We start from the raw sequence: 25,141 nt of genomic DNA on the forward strand, positions 1-25,141 counted from the left end.
GGTTGGCGCATACGGTTGTGGTTAAAAAGAAGAATGGGACGTGGAGAGTATGTGTGGACTTTATGGATTTGAACAAGGCCTGCCCCAAGGATTCGTTTTCAATGCCGCGTATTGATCAACTGGTGGATGCCACTGTCGGACATCCTCGTATGAGTTTTTTGGATGCCTTCCAGGGTTACCATCAGATTCCATTAGCATTGGAGGATCAGGAGAAGACTGCTTTCATTACTCCAATAGGGAACTACCACTATAAGGTCATGCCATTCAGGTTGAAGAATGCTGGGGCTACCTACCAAAGAATGATGACCAGAATGTTTGAACAGAAACTAGGGAAGACCATTGAGGTATATGTGGATGATATGGTGGTGAAGAGTAAAACAATACCCTCACATGTGAAAGATCTGGCCGAAACCTTTCAGGTGCTAAGAAAGTACAAGTTGCGCCTTAACGCCTCAAAGTGCTCTTTTGGCGTGGGGTCTGGAAAGTTCTTGGGATACATGATTACTCATAGAGGCATAGAGGTAAACCCAACGCAGGTTAAGGCTATTCAGGATTTGCAACCGCCTTGGAACCCAAAAGAAATCCAGAAATTGACCGGAATGATTGCCGCATTGAACAGATTTATATCTCGGTCAGCTAACCAGTGTCGTCCTTTCTTCCAGTTGTTGAACAAGTGGAAAGGGTTTCAATGGACTGAGGACTGCGTGTTAGCTTTCCAACAGCTTAAGTAATATCTTTCTCGGCCACCCATTTTGTCTCGCCCCGAGGCGGATGAGGTTTTGTTTGCTTATCTGGCAGTGGCCGTCCATGCGATCAGCCTGGTCCTCATAAGGGACGAAAGCGGGGTGCAAAGACCGGTCTACTACATTAGTAAGTCTTTGAATGAGGCCGAGGTGCGCTATCTGCTCTTGGAGAAAGCGCTTCTGGCCATAGTTCACGCCACATGCAAGCTTCCTCATTATTTCCAGTCTCACACTGTGGTGGTTCTCACCCAATTGCCTCTTAAGACGGTATTACGCAGTGCCGATTACTCTGGCAGGGTGGCAAAATGAGGAACCATTTTGGGAGCCTTTGATGTTAAATACAGGCCCCGCACCTCGGTGAAGGGCCAGGTCCTCGCTGACTTAGTGGTAGAGTTTACCGAACCATTGCTAGAAGAAACTCTGAAAAAGGCACACATGGATGAAAAATCAGTTGGTGTGATCACAGCCGCAGTGCCTTCGACTTGGAAAATGTATGTGGATAGGGTAGCTAATCAGAGAGGGTCTGGTGTCGGACTTGTCCTGATATCCCCTGAGGGAATTGTCTTCGAAAAATCTCTAAGACTGTCATTCTCAGCTACTAATAATGAGGCTGAGTACGAAGCAGTCTTGGTGGGCATGAACATGGTACATAGGATGGGTGGAAGGGAAGTCCATGTGTTCTCGGACTCTCAGTTAGTGGTCGGCTAGGTCACGGGGACCATGGAGGCTAGGGGCCCAAGAATGCAAGAATATTTGGCTCAGGTCAAGCGTCAACAGGCTAAATTTGACTCCTTCGTCTTAGCTCACATTTCTAGGAGTGGAAACACCCATGTCGATTCTTTGGCTACGTTAGCAACGTCTTCGGCTCAGGGTTTTCCCAGGATTATCCTTGTAGAGGATTTGCTAGAGCCAACTCTTACCGCTATCAATGCGGCTCGCATCCATCTAATAAGGCCTGGACCTGGTTGGATGGACCCGGTCGTATCTTTTCTTAAGAACGACATCCTTCCTAAGGACAAGTCTGAAGCGGATAAGGTACGTCGAAAGGCGCCACGTTTTTGGTTGTCCGAGGATCAGAAACTGTACAAACGATCCTTCTTGGGACCGTACTTGTTGTGTGTACACCCGGAATCAACGGAAACGCTTTTGGAAGAATTGCATGAAGGGATTTGTGGAAGCCACACTGGGGGAAGGTCCTTAGCCCATAGAGCCCTGACTCAGGGTTATTGGTGGCCTAATATGCAGAGGGAGGCTCAGGACTATGCTAGAAAATGTGATCAATGCCAGAAGTTGGCCCCTAATATTCATCAACCTGGAGGGGTTCTTAATCCTTTCTCCAGTCCTAAGCCTTTCGCACAACGGGGATTGGACATAGTGGGGCCATTTCCGAGAGCAGCAGGTAACAAAAGATGGCTGCTCGTAGGGACGGACTACTTCACTAAATGGGTCGAGGCTGAGCCCTTAGCAAATATCAGAGACGTTGATTCCAAGAAGTTTGTTTGGAAAAATATCGTCATTAGGTTCGGAATACCACATACGCTTATATCAGACAATGGCGTTCAATTTGATAGCAAGGCTTTTAGGAAATATTGTGGTGATATGGGCATCATAAATAGATACTCCACCCCAGCTTATCCTCAGGGAAATGGGCAAGCCAAGGCCGTTAACAAGGTCATAGTTAGTGGGCTCAAGAAAAGGTTGGACGATGCGAAAGGCACATGGGTAGAAGAACTCCCACATGTTCTGTGGACGTATCGGACTACATCGCGCAGGTCTACGGGAGAAACACCATTCTCTATGACTTATGGAGCCGAGGCGGTTATACCTCTGGAATCTAGTTTTCCCACCCTAAAGACGAGTTCTTTTAGCCCGGAGAATAACAATGGACTCTTGGAGAAAGGTCTTGATTTACTTGAGGAACGACGCGAGGCAGCTATGGTCCAAATGGCTTATTATCAACAAAAGCTAAAACGGGGATATGATGCCTACGTGAAGCTAAGGCCGCTCGCACCTGGTGATCTTGTGCTAAGAAATGTTGTGGGCACTTCTAAGAATCCAGCTTGGGGTAAGCTAGGACCAAACTGGGAAGGCCCCTATCGCATTGTTTCAGTAGCGAGCATAGGGTCGTATCGGTTAGCTGACCTAGATGAAAGAATTGTACCACGCCCATGGAATGTAAATAACCTTCGAAGGTATTATTATTAATAAAATGTGCTTTTGTTAGTTAACATTTCAAAGTTATAAGTACCTCTGGGGCTTGCAGTTACTATTCTTAAGAGTCAAACAGAAACTTGGTTAAGTGTAGTCCTCGGACCACAAACCTTGTGGAAATTGATATCTTGTCATTTGTTAAACAGAACCTTAGTTATGCTGGGTCCTCGGACCTCCTACTTTGGGAAACTTAACATTTGAAGTTACTATTTTTAAGAGTCAAACAGAAACTTGGTTAAGTGTAGTCCTCGGACCATAAACCTTGTGGAAATTGATATCTTGTCATTTGTTAAACAGAACCTTAGTTATGCCGGGTTCTTAGACCTCCTATTTTGGGAAAATTAACATTTGGAGTTACTGTTCTTAAGAATCAAACAGAAACTTGGTTAAATATAGTCCTCGGACCACAAACCTTGTCACTGTTCTTAATATCTTGTCACTGTTCTTAATGTCTTGTCGCTGTTCTTATTATTATCACACATTTTATGGAAATCAGTGTCTCACCATTCATTAATTTGGATCTCAAGTTCCACATTTTTAAGTGTTAAACAAATTTTTGTAAGGAATGGTCCTCGGACCCTACATCCTACTGAAAGCAATACCTCACATCATATGGGTCTTTTAACTAAGGCATTGATTAATGTCCAAACTAAGTTATACGGCTGTTTTGAAGTTATAGTTGTTTGATTGGTGGAGTTAGACTTATTTATTCTGTTCTTCCTTTAACTATTTATTAGTGAGAACTTTCATGACAAGCACAAAAAGAATAAAGTAAAACAAATACGACACGAATGAAAGTTGAATAAAACTGTTCTTCATTAATCATATACATCAAAAAAAAGGGGAGGAGTACAAAAAGTTCTATCCTAGGCCTTAAGCTTGTGCAGGGGGGTCTTGGAGGGAGCTGCTGCCAGCCTCGGTACTCTTCAGTTCCAGCTCAAAGGTGGACAAAACTTGCTTCCCTTTGTCTGTTGAAGGGATAAGGGGCTCCATGTCTTGAACTTGCTCTTTCTCGGCGCCATCACACTTGTCCTTCTCTTTATGGGAACCTTCAGGTTCTGTAGGATCAGGAACAAGTTCTTGCATCATAGGAGGAAGGGCAGGAGAGGCTGCTACAGGAGGGTCTTCTATCTCCTGTATGTCTAGGGGAAGCCAGATGTTCTCGGGCTTCCTCAGCTCGGAAGCTGGAGGAACCCCTGATGCATTCATGGCCTCTCCCCAGACCTATTGACAGTACTCTCGGCACAATGCCGCGAAAGCCTCTGTCAACTGTTCTTGCGTTCTAGTTACCCCCTCCTGATAGCTGGCCTTCTTCGCGGCCTCCAGTGCGAGCTTATGGCTGCGAGCCTCCTCCTTCATTTGCGTAAGCTCTTTCTCCAAGTCAGAGCGTACTCGTTGGGCTTGAGAGAGCTCGTCGTCCTTTTGGCGAAGGAGCTTACGCTGCCCCTCGGGTCTCCATCGTCTTCAAGCTGGCCTTGTCACCATCTCTCTCTCTTTTCAAGTCGGCCAGCTGCGACGTGATCTTCCCGTTCTCTGCTAGGGCCTGGCCTAGGGACTTTTCTGTCTCCTGCCTTAGCTCTTGCTCCATCCTTGCTCGCTTCCGATAGTCCTCCACAAACTTCTCGGCCGCGAAAACTTCTTGGATGGACTGCAAAAAACGTTAGGAGGTTAAAAATGGTAAAGTGTCTACAAATGAATCTAGAGTATAAGTGTAAGATGAAACTTACCAGAGCTAAACCCCTTTTTAACGAGAGGAACAGCTGCGGCTGGCCCATCTTCTCCAAGGTTTCCATGTCCTTGGACAGCAGAAGAGGACGCTCCAACACCTCGGCCAAGTGGTGGGGGTGGCCTTGTTGGACTGCCCTAATGCTGGAGTGGCAGGGAATTGGTGCGCCGTCCAGTCTCAAGTCAGGAGACCAGGTAGCTGGTGCTCGGTGCACCTCGACCACGTCTCTGATCTCCCCGCTTTCAACTGAGCGGGCGCGCCCTTTGCCCTTGTCCAATTTCAGCTGCTGGGCCGGAGCGGGCTGTTTTATCTTCTTTTGTTTTTCACCACTAGCCCCCTCGGCCTCCGCCTTCCTTTTCTTCTTGGGATCTTCAGCCGGAGGCTTGGGGTCGGCTGGAGGAGGAGGAGGTGGTGGTAAAGCCGGGGGAACTTGGGACCCCCTCGTTCCCTTCTTTGCCACTCGTGCGCCTCTCGCGGTCATAAGGTCCTTCAGCTCGTCCATCTTTTCTTCAAAGGAGCTGTCGTTTGGACGCGCTATCACTAGACCCGCGATCCCAGAGGCCTCGGGTGCTTCTTCTTCCTTGTCGGAAAGAACAACGAACAGGCTTCCGCGAGGTCGTGGGACGTCCTCAAGTTGGAACCTGTCTATCTCCTCGTCCAACGTGTTCGACGAAGACACCTGCTCCTCTGGGATAACTGTTGCCTGAGAGTGCGTGGCGAGGGGAATTGCCGCAATAGGATGATGGTACAGAACGGTGTGAGGGGCGTCAAGAATGTCGTGGTCAGCCAAGAAGTGGGGTCGGGCTACGTGAATCCTCCTGCGCCTTCGGTCACCCGCAATTATTGCGTTCTCGATCTCCTGGAAATCCGAGGAGATAGGGTTGTACCCTAGTATCAAATGAGCCTCCCTAACTTGTAAGTCTTCGCTGACGAACACCTCGGAGCGTAGCACTCGATTCAAATCGGCAACGTTGCAATGGCTTAAACGTGGGCGCACGAGTTGCTTGTCTGCAAAAAAGAAATCAAAATAAACAAACACGGTCAGATTCGTAGGATATGCAATAAATTAAAGTTAGACGCTTAAGTAAATGCAAATGCACATTTATAGACGTTAGAGGGAGTTATGAGGTGGGAAGTTAAATCCTAAGGTAGTGGGGGCCGTCGTGCCAGTTGCCAGAGACGATGAGGTAGTCATCCTTCATGCCTTTATTAGACTTGGGCAAACAGGAGATTAACCTAACTACGTTGGAACGGGATTTGATGTAATAACCTACATTGGTAAGTTTATGGCACTCGTACATGAAAACAACGTCGTGCCAGGTAAGGTTGAGACCTATCTGCTCGTTTAGAGCGTCGACGCTACCCAAAACTCTAAAAACGTTGGGAGCGCATTGATCGGGACACAACTGGTGGTTGCGGAGGTACTCCCTGGATACGGGTTTCATTGGGAGAGTCATCCCACCTTCTACGAAGGCGACCATTGGGATGATGACCTCTCCGGTTTTCCTAGAACCGGCCACGGCTTCCGCCGGGCAGTATTTTAAACCTACGTCGCTGGGAATGCAATACTTGGCCCTAAAACCTTCCATCCCAGCAGCGATATCTACTAGACACTTAAACTTTCCCATCAGAAAGAAACGAAAGACTAAGTTCTAAGAGGGGGAACAGTTAGAAGGGGAGCCGAGGACAGGATCCGAGGAGAAAGGGTTAAGGAAAAAGAATAAGAACTTACAAATTTCAAGTTGTGCGAATTTCCACGGATTTCTGCAGACAAAAGGTGATTTCTGATATTTTGATGGGATTAGCCTCTGAGGAAATAAATGAGGGCGCAGGTTTCCGAAGCGTCACGACGTGCGGGAAGCAGCCTCGAAATTGCATTTGTCCCGCCCAAATTTTCGTGGAGTAACAAGGGCCGTTGGATGTTCATCTCACCGTTGAACGTGGGGGACAAGGTGTAATTTACAGGAATAAATGTGCGCGTTTTTGAAAATAGAACCGCCAAGTGGCATCCTCTGGAACGCGAAACGGTCTTCACACGCGCGGTTATTTACAAAACGTGTGGGGAAAGTTCTCGTTGGATCAAAACCCCATTTTTCTCCTCGGATGCTGAAAAATAGAGTTTTGAGGGGCTATTGTGGGGAGTAAAAAGACCCAAGTGGGCATATGGGCCTTTGGGCTGTAGCAAGAAGGGCCGACTTGCTCTTAAGCTAAGAATCTGTTAGTACTGCGAGTTGGTCCATACGCCGAGGATCCGAGGACACATCCGAGGGTAAGCTTCTCCTCATAGAACCCAAGAGAACTTAAAGCTTCATTATAAAGATTAAAGAACAAATCTGGAAAGACTAATGGTTAAAGGGGGAGAACCTGAGCCTTCTAGATGCACCATGTTAAAGAAAATATCAAGAGCAAAGGCCGCCACCTCCGCATTAAAGACTCGCACCTACCTCCCCGGCCGCATTAATGGGGAAGTGACCCCGAACAGGAACTTCGGTCACTATTCAAAGGCACTAAGAAAAGAAATATCTAGGAGGGAGAGTTGGAGCAACACGTGGATAAAGCATCAGGGAAGGAAGTGTTTAAGGGGGGTGAAGGCCAAAGAGAAAGGGGGATCCGCAATAAAGAAATAAACTAAGAATTGTAACTTTTAAGTAAGAAATAGAAATAATACAGAAGTAGTCCTCGGCTTACGTCCGAGGAGGCCTATTTACAATTATCTTTTGTTTACAAGTGTTTGTAACTTCTAGCTTGTTATCAAATTCTCAGTACTTCAAACCTAGGTTTCAAACCCACACTCTACAAATTTCATTGTTTAAGGCTCATTGGGCCTGAGCCCGTAATTGTCTTTGGGTCCAGGTGCAATTGTGCACTTACAGTAATCATATATGAATCTAAGATAGTAGTATAATTTGTTCCACTCCCTTTCAATTTTACTATAGCTTTTGAGTGAGTTGTAGTGTACCTTTATTTTAGAACTCATTTCCCTCTTTTTTGTGCACCTGTGTTTGTTTCTAAAAAAAAAAGTGATTTAAAACGTACTGTTTGATTTTGATCTTATTAAATTTGTAAACTTCCTTTTTTTGGGTTCTATTCACACTTGGTTTAGATTTGAAGTTTGGCATTCACCAAGTTGGAGTTCAATTACAACAGTTAACACTCTACTTGTCGACGACACGATAATGGCAGGCAAAATGCATATAATAAGATTAGATAAATAAGATTTGAGACATTGAGATGGTGTCTCATTCTGAGATCTTAAAACATACATATTGCGTCTGCGTGAAAATGCAGACGCATTTTTGGCTTTTTTTTTAAAATAAAATAAAATTTCAGCGCTTGGTGCACTATTCATGGGACATAAACAGTGTACCTAGGCTTATGAACAGTAATTTTAAAAGTGAACGGTAACCGAAAAATAATTTTTTATTATTTTTAATTTTTAGCAAAATAAGCAGTATCTAAATGCATACATAATAAAGTGCTTTGAAAAACTTTTCGAACACGCATTTGGTTAAAATGCATAATAACATAACATGCACACACAAAAAAAGAAAAGAAAAGCATAATAACACACAAGATCTAAATGCACAACTTGCAACACAAAATGCATTAACCATTGCACTCCGCATTATGTTGAAGGTTTAATGCTTGATATGGGCGTGCAGTGTAGTTTATTTCACGGTGACATAAGGAGAAGCTTCAAATTCATAAGTAAATCATTCCAAAAAAAAAAAGATCATAAGTAAATTGTTCATATTTATTTATTAGGTATTATTTTAGAAACACACAATGAATGATTCGATGAATTGAATAATAAATAATATTCATGATGATATTGATTTTGACATACATTTATGTATGCTACGAGGAATGAATAATATTAACCGAAATATCAAGTTATCATGTGCCATGGTGGTATTACGGTATCATTGTTGACTATATATTTTTATTATTAATAATAATATTAGTATTAATTTTCTGAATAGTCATGAATTTAATCACACAACAACAAGCCGGGGCTCAGTTCACCTTGGTGACAAAAAGGTCCGGGTCCAGGATTTCTGAGATAAAAATGGGCTATCATGCTATATATATATATATATATATATATATATATATTAAAAGAAAGCTTATATTTTTATTTTATTTTTTATGAAATAAAACAAAGCCCATATAAGCAGCAGGCTAATATGTAATGCATTATACGAAAAATAATTGAGTAATGTAATGTAGCAAATTTCATTAGAATGAGAAGAGTGCAGGTCAATTGGACATAGCTAAGGGTGAGTTTAGTTCAACTTTTTATAATTGTTTTTTTTTAGTTGAAAAAGTGGTGTTTTTAAAAAGTAGTGTTTGGAATTGAGTCTTTTTAAAAAGTAGAGTGTTTGATAAAGGTTGTTAAAAAGTGCATTTTGAAAAAGCAAAATATTTGGTTAATACTTTTCAAATTTCGGTTTGAGGTGTAAATTACCAAAATGGACAATATATATATATATATATATATATATATATATATATATATAAATAAAGATAATTTCCTTCATACTTAGGTTATGTTTGGTAACAATTTTTGTTTTCTATTTTCAAAAACTTGTTTTTAAAAATATAAAGAAAAAACAATTTTCTTGTATTTTTGAAATCAAAAACATGTTTGGTTAGTTGAAATTAAAACAATAGTTTTTTGAAGAAAACAAATAGAAAATACTAAAATATTTTGTTATTAGGATTTGTATTTTAATGTTAACTCATTAAATGAGACATATTTATTAAATTAAATGCGTGTTTTTATTAATTTTTGAAAATTAAAAATTGAAAACAACCTTTTGCATGTTTTTAGTTTCCTTCACAAATTGAGTTTTGAAAACAATTTTTGTTTTTAGTCTATTTTTAGCTTGTCAAACAAATTTTTTAGTCTCAAAAATAGAAAATTGTTTTTAAAAACAAAAAATAAATAGAAAAACAGTTACCAAACATATCTTTATTGTTTCACCTTGTTAATCATAATAATAATTTTTAAAATAATCATAATAAGACCACAAATACTAAGATAATTTTTTAGCACTTGAGACATTTGGTGTAGGTTGTTTTCCTATATTTTGTGGGTTAAATGCTAAAAATTTAGCATTTAGAAAACACTCCTTTACCGAAAACCTTTTTGTTTTTTATTCTTTATTTTATTTTTTCCCATTAACTTTATTTTCTCAACCATAATAAAGGTATAAAAGTTTAACACCAACTAGAATTATCTTTATTTTTTTTCCTTTTTTCTCCTCCACACAGGGACACACGTATGTATCTTCCTGACTCCTCCATGGCTCCTCTCCTTTACTTTCACGGTTTCACCTTCTTCGCCTTTATCTTTCATCTTCATTTTAGTTTTTCTTTTATTTGTGCTTTCCCATTTGTTTCGTCTAACCCAAACTAGTAAAGCTTCTCTTTGGTTCTTACTCACTCTCAGTTCCTCGTCAACAACTTGTCACCGCTAGTATCAGTGGATCTCACAAGCTCACTTGAAGTTGCTTTGTGAAGAAAATGTACTGGGCAAAAATGCAGAAGATACATGTGACGGCAAGGTGCAGCAACAACACGGTGATTTTCTGAGAATGGGTTATGTTTTGTGGTTAGGCAAAAGGGTAAATTTGGGTTTTTGAGAAAATTGTAAGGGTATTATAGGATATGAGAGAAAGTTTCCAACAGTATTTGGGGCTGAAAAGTGAAAACGCAGCTTCTAATATATTTATACCAAAAAGCCGAACCAAACCCAGTACGGACGCTACAAGCAAATGGCGGGAAAGCTTGGCGCCAAAACCCGCGAAACTCTATTTTTGGTGGTAAACCCTCTATTTAAACCCGACACATATTTTGCTCGGTCCCTAAAACTCAGCTTTTGCAAATACCCATTTCGCAACAGATCGTTCTCTATTATCCTCACCATGGCTCAGCCAGATCTTCAAAACCACAGCCCCGAAATCAAAGAACCATCGCTGAAGATCCCGAAGGTTGGCCAAAACGGCGTCGCTGCTGAAATCTCGAAGGACCCCATTTCACTACTCAGAGTGAAAAAGCTTTCTGAGAAAGCTGTTTTGCCTTCTAGAGGCTCTCCTCTCTCTGCTGGCTACGATCTCTCCAGGTACATTTATTCATATAATCCACAACAGTGTATTTCAATTTTTCTTCATCCAAAAAAGAAAAAAAAATTGTTTATGGGGGGGTTTTTATGATTTGTGCAGTGCAACGGAGACTAAGGTACCAGCAAGAGGAAAAGCTTTGGTTCCAACCGATCTGAGCATTGCAATCCCTGAAGGAACTTACGCTCGTGTTGGTAATTTCTCTCTCTCCCCCTCTCTCTCTCTCGTGTGTCGTTTTTTTTCAATGATTTACAAAGTGCTGAAGGTGTGAGTTAGTATTGTTTGGGGTTTTGATGAAATGGGTGTTTGTGATTATGTAGCGCCAAGGTCTGGATTGACGTGGAAGCACTCGATCGATGTGGGTGCGGGTGTGATCGATGCTGACTACAGGGGTCCAGTTGGGGTTATACTGTTTAACCATTCGGATGTTGATTTTGAGGTGAAAGTGGGTGATAGGATTGCACAGTTGATTATTGAGAAGATCATGACGCCTGATGTGATCGAGGTTGAGGATTTGGACTCCACGGTTAGAGGCGAGGGTGGGTTCGGGTCTACTGGCGTATGAGCGAGCTGCTTTGCTATTAGCAACGGTGCCATTACTCCTGCTTTCGTTTTCTTAGGGATTAGATTTAGGATCAATGACTTGTTTGATGTTGTCATCTGTGAGTAAATTTGTCGAACGGTTAGAGAGCAAGTTGTACTGATATTGCTTAATGATATTTTCAATGGAATTTAAGAAGCTTTATTCTGTAAATTAGTGTGTTTGTTAAGCTTTCTTGTGATGTATACATACAATTCGTGGTATGCTATTGAACAGCAGAGCACAGATGAGCATAATAAAGTTGAAACATGGGCCATGTGCCTACTAATACGGTTTCTTAGTTGTTGAGCTTGAGCAGTAGGTGACTCATAACTTCCTTTATTTTTGCAAGCATTTCGGGAATGTTTAGATACCGCATCTGTTGTTGAAACTAAAAATTTATTGCTGAAAGTAAAAGATAAGAGTTAGTTAAAATAGTAGCAAACGGAGGCTTCATCTCAGTCGTTGAGCAGTGACTTTTTTTTTTGTGATTGACTTGTTGTGGAGTTATGATCACTGGCTACATTCTGTAATATTTAATTTTCTGCAATACAATCTTTATATTTGAAATTTAGTCTGTTTAGGGTGTCCTATAGTTTTTCGAGATGTTGTTTTTCTTTTCTTTGATAAGATGTAAATCTGTAAGGTATATGAAACCATGAACCGAGGTTTCTTTAGATGAATTGGTTGATGAGGTTTCTCCAGATAAATTGTACATCTAGGTTCCATTGTTGAGATTGTGAAACTGATCTGCTTAACGCATTTTGTTAATGAAGTTTTTTCTTCAATGAATTTGAATTTGTGGTTGTTACAATTAAAAGGCAAGGTAAAGATATCACACATCTGTTTTCCTGCATTATCTAATGCAAGGTATGGCTTCAAACATTTGCAAAGAAGTTTTTGTTGTCCTAAAGGGAAGTGGCACTCTGTATCTTGCATCAGGTTCACATGAGAAGTACCCTGGAAAGCCTCAAGAGTTTAAAATATATTCTAATAGCACATTTCATATCCCTGTTAACGATGCTCACCAGTTAAACAATTCTATGTTTTATGTTTTCTAGTGGCATTATAGGATGCTATCTAATGATGTAACTCAGAAGAGTTAATTAGGTTGCAACTCTAAGGGGTTTACCTTGCAATGTCACCAGATGGTCAGGTACTTCATCATTTCCTTTAAAGCATTTTTCATAGCAGGTGAACTTGATTGGCAACACCAAACATAGATGCAAATATATATTATAGTGCATATACAAATTTTTTAATTTGAACTGAATTGCCTCCTGCAGACTATAGTTACTGGTGCAGGTGATGAAACCCTCTGGTTTTGGAATGTCTTCCCATCCATGAAAACACCGGTAAGCATGACCATTGCAGACCATATTTGATAATAATCAAACTGCACTTTGCTATCTCTTTTGAATTCACTGCTCTTGTTTCCTATTGTGTTTTCAGACATCAGTGAGAGATACAGGTCTTTGTTCTCTTGGGCGAACCCAAATTCGATGATATTCTTTGCACATGTGAATATGTTTTGGTTATGAAGATGGAAAGGAAAGGGCTAGATTATACTGTATATGAAACTGTAATTTATTTGTAAGCAGCTGAGATATGCTGAGAGATTGGCAATGATGTATTCTATTTTTTTTTTTTTTCCCCTTCTGCTATATAAAGTTTTGAATCTGTAAAGTGTTTCCTCGATTATAATACTTGGACATCAATATAACACTAGATAATTTGTACTCTCTCTCTCTCTAGCCTAACGTCATTTTATTATTATCTGTGCAATCAAAGCTTTTAGTAATTTCTATATTAGCTTTTGTGTATGTGATACTCATAGAAGCCAATAGAAGGCTTGAACGACTGCACACAACAAGAAGAAACGATTCTTGAACAGGTCACAATGACTTGTTTATCATTTAATGAAATTTCAGTTTCCAACTTGAAAATACAAACACCAAGCTAACTACATCCTAGAGTACACAGCAAGTAAAAATAAAAAATGAAGCTCATAAAATACATTGCAGGTTGCAAAGAATTGAATATTTTCCTACATTGGCAATAGTCATGGCCTCATTGTGTTTTTCCCTGTAAACTGTTTAGCCCAACTATTGTTGATTTCTGGGGCCTGAGTCTGGCACAAGAAGCCAATTATATGGAACAAATTATCTTTGTCCTTGCTGCAACCCTTGACATATCAGGTAAATCTCTCTGGATGAAGATCTTGTGGCTTTTGGCCTCAACCATGATGCTTTTCTAAACAGTGGTTTGCATATCTGGCTGAATTTTGTGAAGGCAAAAGCCAGAAAGAAAGCAAGAATTATATCCAACCTTTCAGCTAGAAAAGAACTAGATAGAGTAGATACTGCGTTTGTAAAATACAATCCAACCTTTCACATCTTCACTCTTGAAAAGCTTTATGACAAGATGGCCCCCTGTTAGCGGTAAACCCTCATTCTCTAATTCAGAAGCTGAACCGTCCATCTCTTTTTCCTTCTGAACGTTATCAGCAAGAGAATGTAATGTTGCTCTACCAGCAGCCAAATCAAGTGCTTGCATTCCCAACTCAACTGATAAAGCTGCATCCCTAGTTGTGATTCCAGAAACCAATGGACACATATCCGACATCCGAGAGAATCACAGAAAACCGTTTCTGCTGCACAGTAGGAAAACAAAATCATATCTGTATCCCTACACTAGTGAAAGAGAGAGACCCCCAAAATGGTTTGCCTTGAGAGAAACTAAGATCTATCAAGTTAGATTATATACATAAAGATCCCAGTCTATCTAAATCTTAAGATAAGATGAACACTCATCTCTGAAGTGTTTTTGTTTCAAAGGTTCAAACATAATAAGGCAAACAAGGTTAAGGGTCAACCTGTATTTAAGCAAGAAGCAGAAAAAAACCTAGCATTCGTTGTGTCAAGGAATCAACAACTAGACCACGCTGCAAAGTAATTAAGCTTTCAAATATAGTGACCCAAGGTGATGAACCGTTGAATTAATTAAGCCATTCTGCTTTGGGTAAATAAAAATTGAATTTACAAAGAAATCATCTATAGAAAGCACATCCATTCCATCTTTATCTACTAGCCCTTTGACGGGAAACATAAGGATCCAATAGATTATGGAACTAATAAAAACAAGAGCAAATGCAGGGAGGGATGGTTTCAAACAAGGGACATCGAAAAGGTTGAACCAGGAAGCAAGTAATGAACCTAAGTAACACCCTCCTCAATAAAAGCTAGGACCACTGTTAAGGTTTACTTCTTTCTTGGCAGTGTGAGAATGGCAAAGGGTGTTATGGACCTCAGATACCCCCAAAAGAAAATAGCTCAAAAAATCAATGAAAAATCAGATAATATGTCAAATTAAAATACATTTAGAATATACCTGAGGAGAGTGAGCCCTAACTCGGTGTTTAGGCAACTTCATGACATCAGCACATACAGTTTTAACCCTTGCATCACAGTGACGAGTCAAGGAGGAACCTTCACCTTCTGTTGATATACCATTATTTCACAAAATCAAAATCAAAATCAAAATCACAATCATAATCATTTCTTTCAATTTCCTTTACCCATCAGAAACAACTAAAGAATTAATGAATATTGAAGAATAAATAAATGAAAACAAAACCTTGAGATCAATGCTCAAAACAATCCCACCAGGTTTAAGGGTTTCGCAGTTTGAGGAATTTTCCATTGCCGGGATTTGAACCCGGGTCGCCTGGGTGAAAGCCAGGTATCCTAACCGGGCTGGACTACAATGGATTAGTTGGTACCGTGACTTCACATCATCAATTAAGAGGTGATGAAAAGTGTTTGTTGAGTCACATAGTTCAACCTTGTTATAAACGGTATACTTAACTGGCTTTTTTAATGTCCTTTTATTCAAACTGCATATAAAATAAAACCCACACGGCTTCTCAAAAAATAAAATAAAACCCACACTTGTTTTAATTTGGATTTAGACAAGATAGACAATTTCACACTTATTTACAAAACAAAATTCTCAAAAGTAGAAAGATTTATTTTTTATTTTTAGATAAGTAGGAGGAGGTTATGATACCAATTACAACACAAGGAGAATATAAAAGACTATGGAAATGTGAAAGGGATTTTATTATTGCATTAGTTGCCTCTTTACAAAAGAATACAACTGTATATACATATAGCCAAAGTAGTAGTATGAAAGAAGAGAAACTAAAACAAGATAAGAAAGGATTGCATAGTAGATTATGAACATGAGAAATAAAATAAAATAATTACAAAAACAAGGACTTTGGTGTCCTAGCCATGTATATGTAACTTTTACATTTTTGTTATGTAAAATGAGTTGGTGGCATGATCTGTCTCTCTACTGTTTGCAAAGGTTCATGACGCTTCTCACATATATATCTTATCCCTCCATCTGATTGATAAGGTTGTGATATTCTTCTTCTTCTAATAGTGGTGAAAAAACAAGGATTTTACCGTTATCGATTTGACATATTAGTACGATGATTTAATTCAAATCCAAAGTACACCAATTATGTGGTTTGTGAGTAATGCTAAGAGACACAAAATGTTTCATAATTGTATTCAAAATTACTAGTGTGTGTGATAAGTTGTAATTGAAACATTACTTTCACATAAATCTATTACTAACACTAACTATTATTAGTAGCAAACACACCATGTTACCTCAACTGATGAAAAATTTTGTCTGCCTCTGGACATGTTGCACATTTATAAACACAATTATGAGCATTAGTGTTTGGATGGTAATATTTTTTGATCATCTAATTCATTTTTTTGGGGGTTTTTTTTTAATGATTATGTATATGATGAATTGGCATGGGTTTAAGACAAATTTAGCACAATGGACGTTAAATCTAAAATGACCTAGATTTGAATGTGGCCTTAGTTGAACAACAATGAACATGCACTCAACAATCAGGCCTCCAAAAAGAGAGTACAAAAAAATTTCGTCCCTTCCAGCCCTGTAGCAGGCACTGGCTATCTTCATCAATAACAAAATCCTTGTGGTAGCGTGATTTCAGCCTGTCCTTTGCAGTGTTCATCATCTCCTGATTCAAAGGAAGTTGCCTAAATCCAGCCCTCACATTCCGAAGCAGCCACTGTTTGCATGTCTCTGGCCTCTCAATCCTCTCTGAGCCCCAGGGGCGGAGGCAGAGGGGTTGAGAGGGGGCAGTTGCCCCCCCTGACCTCCCCAAAAAAATCCTATATAGTATTGCAATTTACAATACCTGCCATTTTGACCTCAAACATTCCACATTCAGAGAACAAATAACACTATTTTGTCTTTTTCCATATAGAGGTTCCATTAGAAATAACACAAACGTTCCATAGGTTTATTTGTCTTTTTAAACAAAACAATGTTTTTTGGGTCCCACTTAAAAACCATATTCCTTTTTTATCCTGGCGCATGTTCTTAAGCAACTGCAATTTTTTTTTCCCCTGGTGGCTTTGTCGCACAATTGTTTCCTTTGAATTAGGGTATCCACATCATCGTAATAATATAAAATAATATTTAAGACCTTTTATATCAAACTAAAACTCTAGCCTCCTAATTGTTTTCTCTTCTATCTTAACTTTTTCACAGTTTCAAACACTTTATTTTTGCTATAGACTAAAATTTTAACTTCTTAGTTCTTACTTAAAAGAATAGAGAAAGAAATGTTGAATTTTACATAACTTTTTAAGAGTATTCAAGGCCAAGAAAGTACTACTTCGCAGGTATATTTCTATATCCTTAACACTTTTACATTGATATTTTAAGGAATCAAATCACATGTTTAACTTCTATGTCTTTAAGTTAATCTCTTAATTCGATTGTTATTAACTATAAAGTGATTTTATTTATTTTAATTATATAAAGTGTGTACTTGTAAGCAATTGAGCTTATGACAAAGCCTGATCAAAATAATGATTTTCAAATCAAATTCTAAACGAACTTGTATCAAGGTATATTTTGCAAATCTTCCAATTGAGTAAATTCAACTAGGTATGCAAATATAAATTAAAGTTTATATTATATTTGGTCTTGTACGACACTTACATTAGTATATAATTGTTTATCTATTTTGTTATTTATATTGATTAGTAATATTTAGATTAATTTTACTTTCAATCTAGTCTTTCAATTTTGCTCCCTCTAAACTAAAATCCTGGCTCCGCCATTACTGAGCCCTCACAAGCTATGACATTCATTGCCTGCGGCCCATATGACTCATTCTCAAGAAGCATCCTCTCTAGATTATCACGGCACAAGTAGGTGTCAAGCATTTCAAATAAAGTAGAGAAGTGGAAAAGAGCCTGTCGAAATCTTGAAGTAAAGAAGGGTACACCATGGGCTGCATTCACAACCTCCTGTATGAAAACATGCGGATGCATCTTCCTGATCAGGTTCAAGACAACATTTCTTGGACTCTCTACCACCGCAGTCTCATAAAATAGGTATTTGAGCCAATACATAAAATTCACAACAAGCACCTCATTATTGTCAAGTTTGAGATCTTCAATTTGAATGGTGTCCCACTTTTGTGCCATTCCATTGAACTCAAATGGAACATGGAAGTCTCCGCATAGTTTTCCAAGCGAGGCCCTGTCTCCTCAACCCTCTGTGCTGGTCGGAAACCTGGTTCTGCAAAGTCAATCCCAGTAATCCGAAGCTTAGGAGGTCCACCAGGCCTTGCGGTGAGCTGTTGTATGAGGAAGGCCATTGAAAACCATAAGGAATACCAAAATCAACAATGTGGAGAGTCGTTTCGTTCTCAACTAAATTCATAATTGTCTTACTTGAGAAGAAATTGAGAACCTTAAAAAATGGAAATGTAGTATAAAACAGATGGTAAGCTTTCAGTACATCAGCAGCTGACGTTCGCCTAGTCATAATGACTTTGTAAATCTGAGTACCAGAGCCAGCAATGCGTGCCTGAAGACCATTGGCAAAATAGTGAGCCATTCTCTACATCCCATCCCCTACAGGAGAAGCATGCTGTTTGATCTGCTTCAGTCGCTCAGTGGCTGTCCTCTGTGTTAGGCTTTGTGGAGCCTAGTTGTGTTTGATCCAGTTGACGACCCAACCCGACCTGAATAATATTGTGTGGTTTTATATTATGTGCGCAGGATATAGAAAAACGCTGTTTTGATGATTAGGGTTCTTGGTGTTGTTTTGAGAGAGTAAAAAACTGTAGCCGCAGTTTGTATTTTTTTTTTGATAATAGTAAAATTCCTGTAACTTCGTGGTCGTAGGCAAATTGCCAAATTACGTAAATACTGTCTTATACGTGTGATAATTTTTTTTTGACGTGTGTTTTTTCTAATCTTTGTTTCTCACAGGTTTGAGAATTTCGTGTTCATTCCCCACACTCTGATCATCTGCTGCAACAGCTGCACAAAGTGTCAAAAGAGTTCTCAAATCCACCACACCCCTTTTACCTCCAGTCTTCCTCTGATTGGCCCTTACCTTTTGGACTGATCATTTGGCAGTACTTTCTTGCTTTTCTCATTCAGCACAGCTTCACAAAGAACAGAGTCATCTTCTTCAGTGTGGCAAAACCATATCAAACATTTCCGGACTCACAGTAGATTCGGTAGAAGTTGCTGACTGCTTGCTACTCCTCCCTTCTTCTAAATTCACATCCTCAGAATGAGGGTTATTTTTTGCCGTCAAACCATCCAGGGAGTACAGATTCCCATCTTTCTTCTCAGCCTTACAAAAGGTATTCTTACTTTCCTCCTTCTGCTCTTTGACAAGAAATGCATTACTCTCCCAATCAATAACAAGACCGTTGCCATTTGGAAGAAACTTACTCGCTTCCTCAAACGCTCTCTTAAATTGCAAAATAAACTCACTGTCATAAAGTGTTTCAGGAATATTACTAGTGCCTTCCAACAAGCTATAAGATGGCTCAGACGTGGTCTGAAGAGCAATATTTGAGGATTCATACTGAACCAAATCACAATCCCAGCCATGAATCATGAAGTTGTTATTGCTAGTACTACAATAGAGTCATTGTGATTTAAAGCATAATATTCATCAGAGCTTTCATGGTTTTGATCCACATAATAAGGCTGAACATTATCAGGAGAAGGTGGATACTTCTCTCCAAGAAGCTCATATAATGATTTTTCAGCAGCCTCGAGTACTTCAGACCCCTGAAGCATGTAGTCCTTCTCTTCCATCTCTTCTTCCATAAGCTTCTGGTTGATGTACTTGAGAACTGCATCACTAAAATCATAGTCCTCATGTGGATCTTACTCGAACTCGACAAACCTTTTTCTCTCTCTCTCATCTCTCTTTCATTCACTCACACACTTTGCATATTTGCAAATCAATTTTGTTGTTCTTGTAGGAACCTTGTTTATTATCGCATATTCGGATTTACAATAAGTCTGTACTCGAATGGGAAATTGCTGTTGGCTTGTCCTGTGTGTGCAATTGGTCCCTTAAGGGAACAATAGTGTAGTTTCAAATTCAATTCATTCACTTTTGTTTTTTTTTAGCTTCATTTCTTTAACACAATTACTAAGGTTGGAGCTTCTGTGCTTGATTCTTTAAAAAATAATTATTTCATAATTTACATTCAAAACGAGAACTTGAGAGTACATTCATTTCATTTTACTATCATTGTTTTGAATAGGATTGACTTAATACATTTTTCATATTTATATTGAATTGAGAAGTTGAGGATACATTCTTTACATTAGAAAGAAAAAGAAATTGGAATACTTCATTTTCTCCTATGAAATGTGGACACTAACATGACATGGCATGAAACACGGCAACAAGCTAACTCTTGAAAAGTTAGGATAGGTAACTATAGGGATTCCATAGTTAATTAATTAAAATCATATATATATATATATATATATATATATATATATATATATATTATAGGCTATTTTATATTTATTTATAAGTTTTCAACATAAATTACAACTAACAAAATCTTAAAAAAAATATCTAAAATTAAAGGAATTATTTTCCAATAAATTTTTTTTTCTCCCAACATAATGTGGACATGCATGCAGAAGTGTTCCTTGGCGCAGACATGCCAAGAGTTTTGAAGTGTCCTCGTTTCTTAGAATTTCTCTATCGCTGTTTTTGAAATTTCTTTGGTACCAAATTTTAATGTTATATGAATTAGTCGCAGACCCACGCTATGTGCTGGAAAATATGATATGATTATTTTTATTGGATAATTATTGAATTAAATATATTAGATTGTATATTATTGAAAATTCAATGTGTTATTTGAAATTATGTTTTAAATTAAAATTTTGTAGTGTAACAAAATATATTTTGTAGTCAGGTATTATATATAGTGAGATATGTCTGAAAACACAATGCAATAATTTTATTTAAAAAAATAATTGATAGTGTGAGAACTATTTGACCAAGTTGTAACTATGTATACTTTGTATTACTATACAGGTGTACACGATTTAACTTTTAAAGATATATTTTTCTCAAAAACACAGATCCATGTCTCTTTCTTCCTCACAATTTAAACCAAGTGAAAAAAGTAAATAAAGATAACTATGCAATAGATCATTATCAACAAATCATATATTATAAAGTGAAAATATAAAATAAAATAAAATGCAAAAAGAAAAATTTCCTTAAGTATCTATACATAAAAATATTAATAGCATAGTGATGCTATAAAGTAAATTATATTTTATCTTATTCTCTTTTTGGCATTTTTAGTAAAGATGATCAACTAAACAAAGTAAAAACTTACCAAGAAAATTCAGATTAACTAAAATTTTGATGGTGGAGATGCTAATTATTTGTAATAAAATGACCAAAATAAAAATAACAAATAGATTTGAGAAAAACATATAAGATTTCTAACAGAAATTTTACCAAAACACATGGGATGCAACAATACAAAATTACTGTCCTGAATATTTTTTACTTTTTTGATACTCTACAAATAAAAAAATTTATTCACTTTTTGTCACAATATAGACTATAGAGCGATTACAAAAATAACAAAAAGTCAAGGAACTTATAACAAAAGGCTTTCTATACAAAATTCTAGTAGAATGGAGACTAATAGGCCCTTCACTTTCTTCAAGATATAGGAGATTAAGAAAGACCATACATCCTTTGCCTACCCTTTTCTTTTTCTCAAATTCACTTTACCAAAGAAGTTTATGAAGCTACAAATATCGTGAATACATCTCTGTTCAGTGGAAGTCCATTGGTAGGCACATTCAAATTCGTAGCCATGTATATTTTGTTTGATATAAACTCAAATTTCTATTTAATAAAAAAACTACATATTAACCCAAACCAAAATTTAACCAAAGCTATAAGAGTGATTTGTGATAGGAAATTTAAATAATACAATACAAAAAAATTAAATAAATAAACCATCAACCTAAATTAGAGTTATAAGAAATAACAAAAATCAAGCAAGAGAGAGAGAGAGAGAGAGAGAGTACTCATAGCTTTTGCGTGGAAAAAAATATGGATTGAATCGAATAAATGATATCAAATTTATACAAAATAAGATGGAGAGAAGAAGAGTTAAAATATAAGAAAGAAGAAATGATGAAGAAAGTTTAAGTAAAGTAAATAATAGGGAGATAAAGAGGCAAAGAGGGAGGGGAAAAGTTGGAGGAAGAGAAGAAGAGTTTTTTTTTTTCTTTAGAATAGGAAGATAAAAAGTTTAAATATTCAATTACTTGAAATTATAAAGAAGAAAACGAAAAGTTAAAATCAATTTGGATAGTTGAATATAGTTAAACATTTGCATCAAATAATAGTAACATTTGTAATGAATAGTAAACATATGCATATATCCACTAAATGATAATAAATTATTCAATTTTAACAATTATTTGAAATTAGAAAGAAGAAAATGAAAAGTTGAAATCAATTTGGGTAGCTGAATAGTCAATATTTGCATTTAAAACAAATGAATAGTAATATGTTGAATAATAATGAAGTGCATTAAGGTTTGTTCATTAACTATATTTAATTATTTTATATAAAATAAAATAGAAAAATCATAAAGGAAAAAAAAAAAAAGTATGATACGTCTGATAAGGTGGCTCAACATGAATACAACAACATTAAATTCTACATCTCAACTTTTAGATATATATAGAATATAGATTTGAGGGCTAAATTATGTGCCTTGATGCTGTATCATGTATTGATTTATAAAAAAAATTCTTTTTACCAGCCAAAGACATTTGTGAAAGTTCGCCCACGTTGTGAAGCTCCTCGACGCGACATGGTGTACCCTGTCCCTATGAACTACACTCCATGTAGACATGTGCGGATATCTTGTCTATGGGGAAATCCCGTAGCTATTTTGACAGGGAATCCATGGAGTATGATGTTGTTATTGTTCATTTTAATTATAAATGACCACGCATTCTCTTTAATTCAGTAGGGAATCCATTGAATGTTCTTTGTGGCTGGAAGCTAACATCGGCCTTCAGACTTAAAAGTATGCTACTTCCAATTTTCACTGACTTGTATACAATTTACATTTATGTATATTTCTATATGTATTGATGTATTCAAATACATATGTACACAACAATCACAATAGAATTATAACATGACTGATGACAGCAAAAACCTAGTCATGGTCAGAATAACTAACCTTGTAGGTGGCCACCCCTGCTCCCATTCCAATCTTATGTTACTCAAAATTACACAGGGAAAATGCTCTGTCTGACTCCACCAATTTCAGTAATTCCTATATCACCTTAAATTTCTACCAGTTGTATGTTATACTTCTAATCAAAGTGATCAAATTAATTTATTAAAAAATGTTCCTTTTTTATATTCCACATTAATATTGATCACGAATCTTTGAAGCCCAAGTGATCAAGTTGAAGGGATATTAAATCCTTACCCCGAAACATTTTGTCTTGAGTACGAAGGTCACATGAATGCTATTATGTCCATTTCCATTGAAGCTACGAGAGAGTGGATTGTATTAAGCCTAGATGCTACTCTTATATTTTTATTGCATTTTCATTCAGGATACTAGACAAGAGCATGATTGGATATGGGTATCTAGTAGCTAGGTTGAAATTGGTAGCAGTCTTTAGAGTCCAGAAGGTCGGTGAAGCAGTTCAATTTGTAGCATAGAAGCTTCTGCATGAACTTCCCATCTTAGCTGTCTGTGTAAGGCTGATTACATAACTCTGTTGTTCCTTTTCTGGCTTACTTTAAAAAATAAAAGAAAAAAAAAATGAAGATGAAAATTGCTTTTCCTGTCAGTTTAAATCAACTAGTTAGTAGCTAGGGGACAAGATGTGTTTATTTTGAACACTGGTTTGGAGATGAAAAGAAAAAGATAAAGGACTTTATCCCTGTTGAGAGTCTTATAGCACTAGGTGAATGACGTTAGTATGATATATCTATTATTTTCAATATCCTATATTGAATGATTTTTTTCCCTGAACTCTTCACAGTATATTTCATGATCTTAGGCAACAAGATGTCTGTTTCAAGCTGGCTTCAAATGAGGTGTATCAACATATACTAATGAATTTAACTAGACAACATCGGAACTTACCCTAGCTGCAAATGGTGCACGGCAAAGATGCCATATGGGGTCTTAGATTAACTAACCCATATGGCATCTTCTTCTTTTCATTTTTTCTTTTTAATTATTTTTTTTAATATATATTTTTTCCAAAAACGCAAGTGGCAATACTGTAACCCATAAGGCACCTTTTTTAAAATTTTTTTTTTTTTTTTCAAAACATGCAAGTGGCCAGACACTAGAGTTACTAGACAAGACCACTCAGTGATGAGACTATTCCTCCTAACACACGTTTTTTGACTGAGAATTAAAGTTCAACTAGAAATATTTGACAGTTTTATATTAAAAGAAAAATAGCATCACTCAAATTTCAAACATTCTCTAGAACCAAAAGAGCCACAGATTATCTTTAAAATGAATTACAAGAACCAAAATATACTATACACTAGCATGATACACATTGTTGCAAGCAGGAAAGATCCTACAACTTTCCCCTATCAGAAAACCATCTAACCGAACAGCGCAAGTCGATGTTTTGCCTTCATCATAGTCAAAGTGAAAACATGGGAGTTTTTCTAACTCCTGGTTGGAAAGACCTGAAGAATTGTCTTCTGTGCCAGAGGGTATGCCATTGATACCTTCTGCTTGACCAACGCAATCGACGACTAGGTAGCAGATCACAACATATGTGAAAATAATGGTAGTAATGCCCATAAGAGGAAAAGGAGGGGGAGGGGGAGCAGTAGGAGGAAAATGAGGAAATGGATGGTCAGGAGAGACCACGGAGTGTGGAGATACTTTTGACATAAATATAGAGGCAGCCTGAAGTCATCAGCCTATTTTTCTAGGTGCCATTACATGAATTCATGAATATATCCTCTTTAACATAAAAAGCTTAGCTACCCCCCCAACTATAGAGGTTTAAGAGCAAAATAGGAAGATATATGTTTAGGATCTTTTTTATTTGGCTTTTTTGGTAAGCTAGATTATGGTTGCTCTCGTGGACCATTTTTTTGGCTGCCTAATGAATGGTATAATATCACGTGCTACATAATTAGCAGTTCAGCATTAAGTCCGGAAGTAGGTGTTTGACAACGCAAACAAAGCCCCTTGTATGAGAACAATGTAGTTTAGTTTCTTCGGCCTAAAAATAATCGATTGTGCTAGATCATTACTTGGCCAAAAATCCAGACCCTAATTTGACTTATTTAAACGAAACCCTTGTTG

The 25,141-nt window shown here is 37.6% G+C and overlaps 1 protein-coding gene, 1 non-coding gene and 2 pseudogenes across 2 annotated transcripts; 1 reads left to right on the plus strand and 3 right to left on the minus strand.

Annotated features, from left to right (window-relative positions):
* The first annotated feature begins 9,971 nt into the window (after positions 1-9,971).
* On the plus strand, positions 9,972-11,559 carry LOC142640261 (deoxyuridine 5'-triphosphate nucleotidohydrolase). The gene is made up of 3 exons (XM_075814336.1): positions 9,972-10,807; positions 10,908-10,999; positions 11,126-11,559. Exons 1-3 carry the CDS (start codon positions 10,461-10,463, stop codon positions 11,368-11,370), a joined length of 684 nt encoding a protein of 227 aa, XP_075670451.1. The 5' UTR covers positions 9,972-10,460; the 3' UTR covers positions 11,371-11,559.
* Positions 11,560-13,278: 1,719 nt separating this feature from the next.
* On the minus strand, positions 13,279-15,178 carry LOC142622009 (uncharacterized; annotated as a pseudogene).
* TRNAE-UUC (transfer RNA glutamic acid (anticodon UUC)) lies at positions 15,082-15,155 on the minus strand. The gene has a single exon. It is a non-coding gene; the product is annotated as a tRNA-Glu (tRNA).
* A 1,134-nt stretch (positions 15,179-16,312) lies between the features above and the next one.
* LOC142643856 (scarecrow-like protein 9) lies at positions 16,313-24,721 on the minus strand (annotated as a pseudogene).
* Positions 24,722-25,141: the final 420 nt, after the last annotated feature.

This window comes from Castanea sativa, chromosome 1 (genome assembly GCF_040712315.1).
Source record: "Castanea sativa cultivar Marrone di Chiusa Pesio chromosome 1, ASM4071231v1".
NCBI classification, from domain to species: domain Eukaryota; kingdom Viridiplantae; phylum Streptophyta; class Magnoliopsida; order Fagales; family Fagaceae; genus Castanea; species Castanea sativa.

What these genes read in the sequence shown, in the direction of transcription:
- LOC142640261 (XM_075814336.1), top strand. Translation starts at nt 10,461, where the DNA reads ATGGCGGGAAAGCTTGGCGCCAAAACCCGCGAAACTCTATTTTTGGTG. An exon ending in GCTGGCTACGATCTCTCCAG is followed by an intron (nt 10,808 to 10,907) that starts GTACATTTATTC and finishes TGATTTGTGCAG; the next exon opens with TGCAACGGAGACTAAGGTAC. An exon ending in AGGAACTTACGCTCGTGTTG is followed by an intron (nt 11,000 to 11,125) that starts GTAATTTCTCTC and finishes GTGATTATGTAG; the next exon opens with CGCCAAGGTCTGGATTGACG.